Here is a 5,736-nt window from a genome sequence, read left to right as displayed (position 1 = left end):
GGAACTTGAGTTCCTTCAACTCAAGTTACACAACAGACTCAAGTTTGAGGAATTCGAGTTCCTAAATAGAGGTAGATTGCAACATATTTTGGCAAATAGTGGTATTTGGCCAATTTGGCCTACAAACTTTGCTATAATTTAAGTCTACAACTCCCACTAGTAAAATTAACTACTATATATTTTGAAAATCTAACTATTGAATTGCATATATATATATATATATATATTTAATGTTTTTAACATGTACTTGTCAAATTTCATGTCAACAAGACATTATTTACTATACACTTTATAAACATATTTTTTATGAATAATTTTAGGCTACAAAACTTTAAAATTTTAATATTTGATTGATAACATATCTATTGATCTTTGATTTTCTAGAAATTTTGTAGCTATGTAGAATATAATAAGAAAATGTAGTCCAATAGTGAATTTGTCAAAATTCTCATTTAATTAAAAAATATTGAGTGGACTTGCATAGCCTTAGATGACTACAAAAAAGTTTGCTGTCAAACATTGTCCTTTAGTTTTTTGAATTTGTTCTTTCAAGCAAAGGTTCCCCAAAGAAATTAAATTAACCCAATAAATTAGTTAAAACAAAATAACTAAATTAAGGTGTGAAAATAAACCTTAACGGACTAAAATGGACTGTAGGGACCATTTGCTTCTGGTGTTTATGCAAGTCAACAAACATGCTCATACAACTTGCATGTGTCTTGAAAATGCGGGCACCATTCGTCTCATGACTTTGCCCTTTAACTTACTTCAATATATTAACCTTCACTGGAAGTGGCTCATGTTTGATTAACTTGTTCACACGTCTGTGTTGTTGGCTAATTTTACCTTTCACGTTATCCTTGACTAAAGGATACAGGGCTAATTGCAGGGAATAAACATGAAAAGTACCATTTGATTAAACAATTGATAATATCCTGGAAATTATGCAATAGAATATCATCCTCTTACCTATGAGAACAAATGATTAAGCAGCTATATATTCTGTTTCCTATAATATATTAGCTATAAACATACAAGGCTAGTAGCTTTCTGTCCCTCAGCAAGAAGAAGCTGAAAAGGGTTACGAGGATGTACAAACATTTTCTCTTTGCATTGCTTGCAGGTTTCTCTCTACTTTTGGTTCATGGCCAGAATCAATCAGGTATGGTTATCTAAGCCTATCAGAAATAACATTAATTATCACTTAATTACTGACCATTTGGCTAAGGTCTCTCTATTTTTGGTCAGGTTTCATTAGCTTAGATTGTGGGCTACCAGCTAATTCTAGCTATACTGAGCCAACAACAGGCATCAATTATATATCAGATGCAGCGTTCATAGACGCTGGTGTAAGTATGAGTATATCACCTGTGTACAAAACAAATAGCCTCGAACAGGAGTATTACTATGTCAGAAGCTTTCCTCAAGGAATCAGAAACTGTTACACAATTAGTGTTACAAATGGCACCAGATATTTGATCAGAGGGAGTTTCTTGTATGCAAATTATGATGCAAAAAGTAAACCTCCAGGATTCGACCTGTATATTGATGCTAATAAGTGGGATTCAGTGACATTACTCGATGAATCCACATTCATCTTTGCCGAGCTCATACATGTACCAAAATTAGATCATATAGATTTTTGTCTGGTGAACACGGGCAATGGTGTACCGTTTATTTCAGCATTAGAACTAAGGCCATTGAAAAATGACACGTATGTCACTGAATCCGGATCATTGTCAACCTTTCTGCGGCTTGATTTTGGTTCATTAACCAATCAAACATATAGGTGAATCATATTTTTTATATATCATGCCAGCTTATATTACTATGATTTTTGGTAAGAACTTTTAAATTCAATATTTTCTAACATGCGTCAGGTACAAAGATGATGTTTTTGATCGCATGTGGTTCCCCCCTACGGCCATGTTTGGTTGGACACCAATAAGTACTTCGCTTACTGCGGTCATGGATACAACTCACAATGATTTCCAACCACCATCAGTGGTCATGGATACTGCCTCCACAGCAATAAACGCAAGTTCACCCATGACATTCAACTGGGTGCCCCCTGATAACACATCCCAATATTATGTCTACATCCACATTGCTGAAATCAAAGCTCTCAAAACAAACGAATCTAGAGTATTCAACATTTCTTTAAATGGGGAGTTATGGGGTGGACCTTATATTCCTAAGTACCTGCACACAACCACTATATACAGCCCTTCAGCCTTGAAAGGGGGAAAATTTGAGTTTGCTCTTTATAAAATTGAACAATCAACTCTTCCACCACTCATCAATGCCATTGAGGTTTACACGGTTGTAGAGCTCTTACAATCTCAGACAGACCAACAAGATGGTAAGTTATTCACAATGCATTATTTTTCTTTAACAAGGTTTTTAGTTTGTCCTAATATTCTTGATCTCAATTTTTAATAATTTCTTGTATGCATTCAAAACATTAGTTGGTGCGATCAAGAACATCAAGACAATGTATGGAGTAACAAGAAATTGGCAAGGTGATCCATGTGCCCCTACAGCGTATGTGTGGGATGGATTAAACTGTACCTATAATGCTTTTGAATCTCCTACAATCACATCACTGTATGTATATGCTTTCAAATAAGCTAAAGAACTGTCTTAGTACAATCTATCAAGTTAGAATAACTGAAAATTTTCTATTAATTAGGAACTTGTCATCAAGTGGATTGGCTGGGCAAATTGCTCCTTACATATCCAATCTCACAATGATACAGTACTTGTAAGTATGGAAATCACACACAATCAATTAATTTTCATGTAAGAGGGTAAAGAGGACCAATATTTAATCTCCATTTATTATTACAATAATAAATTTTTAATTGAATTGCTCATTTCAGGGATTTATCAAATAATAGCTTAACAGGACCAGTTCCTAATTTTCTATCAAATTTGCAATCATTGAGGGTCCTGTAAGTTATATGGATTTTGGAAAATTATTTCAGAACTTTTATTTGAAAAGGGAATCATATTTTCTCAACCTTTGCAGAAACTTAGAAAGAAACAACCTGAGTGGCTCACTTCCTGCTGCCCTTCTTGACAAATCAAAGAGTGGTTCACTGTTACTAAGGTCTCCTTTCTGTCATAACTTTTTGCGCCATTTTTCATTTTCATAACTATCCCACTACAAGAAAAATGTTAAAGAGTTACAATAGCACCTATTTGTACCTTGTGTATAAGGGATTAGTGGTGATTGCAATTCTTACCTTTTATGCCATGATTTTTTTTAATGTTAGTGTGGCAGAAAATCCAAATCTATGCCCATCAATTTCGTGTACAACGGAGCAGAAGAAGAAGAATATCATTGTTCCAATAGTTGCATCCATTGGCGGCTTTTTCATCTTGTTATTAGGTGCAGCTGGTATCTTTTGGATATTTAAAAGAATAAGGGAACAAGAAGGTAAGACAAACACTGCTTCTACTAATCAAGGTTAAATGTTTATTCAAGTTGCTTATTCCCATTTGAAAAAAAAAAAAAAAAATTACTAGAATCAAATTCTTGACGATCTTAGGAAAAATGACAGGAGATAAAGTATCCAACCTTCAAAATGTACAACTAGAATCAAAGAATCGACAATTTACCTACTCTGATATCCAGATGATTACCAACAACTTCGAGAAACTTCTTGGTGAAGGTGGGTTTGGCAAAGTTTATCTTGGTTATGTAGATGGAAATCCTGTGGCTGTAAAGATGATCTCCCAATCAGCAGTTGAAGGGTATCAACAATTTCACTCTGAGGCATGTAACCGAAACTTATGCCATATTTTTTTAGTTCATTCGTATATGTGAAAATAATGTGTGACTTTATATTACAGGTTGAACCTCTTATAAGAGTTCATCATAGAAACTTGACTATCCTTGTTGGATATTGCAATGAAGGACCCAATCTTGCTCTCATCTATGAGTACATGGCGAACGGAGACTTACATTCCCATATTTCAGGTCTGGTCACAAGTAAATATATAGGTTTCACATACTTTGGTCATTACATTTCAATTTCTGAAGATCACTAATTTTCTGTGGGCCATATTTTAACAAGTCTAGAGAGAAATTTTTTTCACAATGTGGTCTGTTGTGATTAGAATATAACAAAGTGTTATCAGTGGTAGAGTCATAAAAATAGATATTCCTCTAATCATAACTTGCTACCTTAACAAATTATAAAAATGGTTGTGAAAAAGGTTCCAAACATTGGAAAATGTAATAATTAAATTACTTGGACAATATGTATTCAGTAAAAACAGAATTTAGAGAAAGGGAAATGTAATTTGTTCATGAGACTCACTACTTTTGAATGCTTTGGATGCAGAAAATAACTCAAATATCTTAAGTTGGGAAGGCAGGATTCGAATCGCATTGGACTCTGCACAAGGTTAGAGTCTTAGTGTAATTCTTTTCTAACGTGCATCTTTTCACCTTTTCAATGTATGATGTGTGGATTTTTTAATGCAGGATTGGAATATCTACATGATGATTGTAATCCACCCATAATTCACAGAGATGTGAAGCTGTCAAACATCTTGTTGAATGAAAAATTCCAAGCCAAGATTGCTGATTTTGGCCTATCCAGAGTTATCCCAACTGATGGTGGTAGTTATGTGACAACAGTTGTTGCTGGCACTCCAGGCTACTTAGACCCCGAGTAAGTACCGGTTTGTTAGAATGATTTAACGCCACACTCTTTAGAGGATCACTTTTTAAAACCTCACTTTTTATATTGAAACAACTTTGGAAACAATAAAATATATAAATAAATAAATAATTCTCTAAAAATTAGTCTCACCATGCAGACACGGTCCATTACAGGTCTAGTTAACTTCTTCAAAATTTAAATTTTTTCAATAAATTTAATGACAATTGCAATTAGAAGAAAGTAACATATCTTAAGATACCCTTTTGAATCAAAAATATTGTTGTAACTGGTATCAACTTTTTTATTTTTCCCGAGAGGGGTTGCAGGTATTTCAGATCAAACAAATTAACTACGAAAAGTGATGTATATAGTTTTGGAGTTGTTCTTATGGAGTTAATCACAGGCCGACCTGCTATAATGAGAAGCACTAAGAATGTTCATATAAGCCAATGGATCAATTCCATGGTTGCGCATGGGGATATTCGAAGTATTGTTGATCCAAGATTACCAAACGGAGATTTCGATCTCAACTCTGCCTGGAAGGCTGTTGAAGTATCCATGACTTGTGTATCTGAAAATCCCTTCAATAGGCCAACCATGAGTCAGGTAGTGATTGATCTAAAGGAGTGCTTGACAACAGAATTAGCTCAAAGGAGGGGGGACAGTGTGACTGAATCAAATGATTCAAGTTCAATTTTCACAATCAATGTGACTTCTGGAACTAGTCCATCAGCAAGATAGTTCTTCACTTGTTCCAAGAATTAAAATTGGCATACTGAATCTTGAAGCTTTCCTGCTTTGTGTCTACATTTCTTTAATTTTATCATTTGTGTTTGATCTTGTTCAATGTTGGCACATTCCGTTCGAAGTTTCTACATATTTTTATCATCAAACAATTTGTATTTGTGTTTTGTGGGTCATTTGTGTATTTGAGTAGTACTGCTGCTCGTTTTTCAAGTTCGCATCTGCAAAGATCAAGTTCACACCAGCGAGGCAGGCACGTGGCCACGGGTGGAGTCAGAATTTTAATTTGTGGCGGCCGAAATTAACTTGAATCTTA

At 34.5% G+C, this 5,736-nt stretch overlaps 1 protein-coding gene across 1 annotated transcript; it reads left to right on the top strand.

Moving 5' to 3' along the window:
* Positions 1 to 1,033: 1,033 nt before the first annotated feature.
* Positions 1,034 to 5,726, top strand: LOC112002230 (LRR receptor-like serine/threonine-protein kinase IOS1). Its single transcript, XM_065761299.1, has 13 exons — positions 1,034 to 1,162; positions 1,249 to 1,789; positions 1,881 to 2,362; positions 2,469 to 2,607; positions 2,693 to 2,764; positions 2,883 to 2,954; positions 3,032 to 3,112; positions 3,279 to 3,442; positions 3,567 to 3,781; positions 3,859 to 3,985; positions 4,353 to 4,415; positions 4,496 to 4,685; positions 5,003 to 5,726. The coding sequence occupies exons 1-13, from the start codon at positions 1,090 to 1,092 to the stop codon at positions 5,415 to 5,417; spliced, it is 2,634 nt and encodes an 877-aa protein (XP_065617371.1). The 5' UTR covers positions 1,034 to 1,089; the 3' UTR covers positions 5,418 to 5,726.
* Positions 5,727 to 5,736: the final 10 nt, after the last annotated feature.

Source organism: Quercus suber, unplaced genomic scaffold (genome assembly GCF_002906115.3).
Source record: "Quercus suber isolate HL8 unplaced genomic scaffold, Cork oak 2.0 scaffold_405, whole genome shotgun sequence".
NCBI classification, from domain to species: domain Eukaryota; kingdom Viridiplantae; phylum Streptophyta; class Magnoliopsida; order Fagales; family Fagaceae; genus Quercus; species Quercus suber.
This window is presented reverse-complemented; position numbering and strand designations above follow the sequence as displayed.

Excerpts from the sequence above, each read along its gene's own strand:
- LOC112002230 (XM_065761299.1), top strand. The coding sequence starts at position 1,090 with ATGTACAAACATTTTCTCTTTGCATTGCTTGCAGGTTTCTCTCTACTT. Across the intron at positions 2,765-2,882 it reads CTCACAATGATACAGTACTT|GGATTTATCAAATAATAGCT; the intron begins GTAAGTATGGAA and ends TGCTCATTTCAG. Across the intron at positions 2,955-3,031 it reads TTGCAATCATTGAGGGTCCT|AAACTTAGAAAGAAACAACC; the intron begins GTAAGTTATATG and ends CAACCTTTGCAG.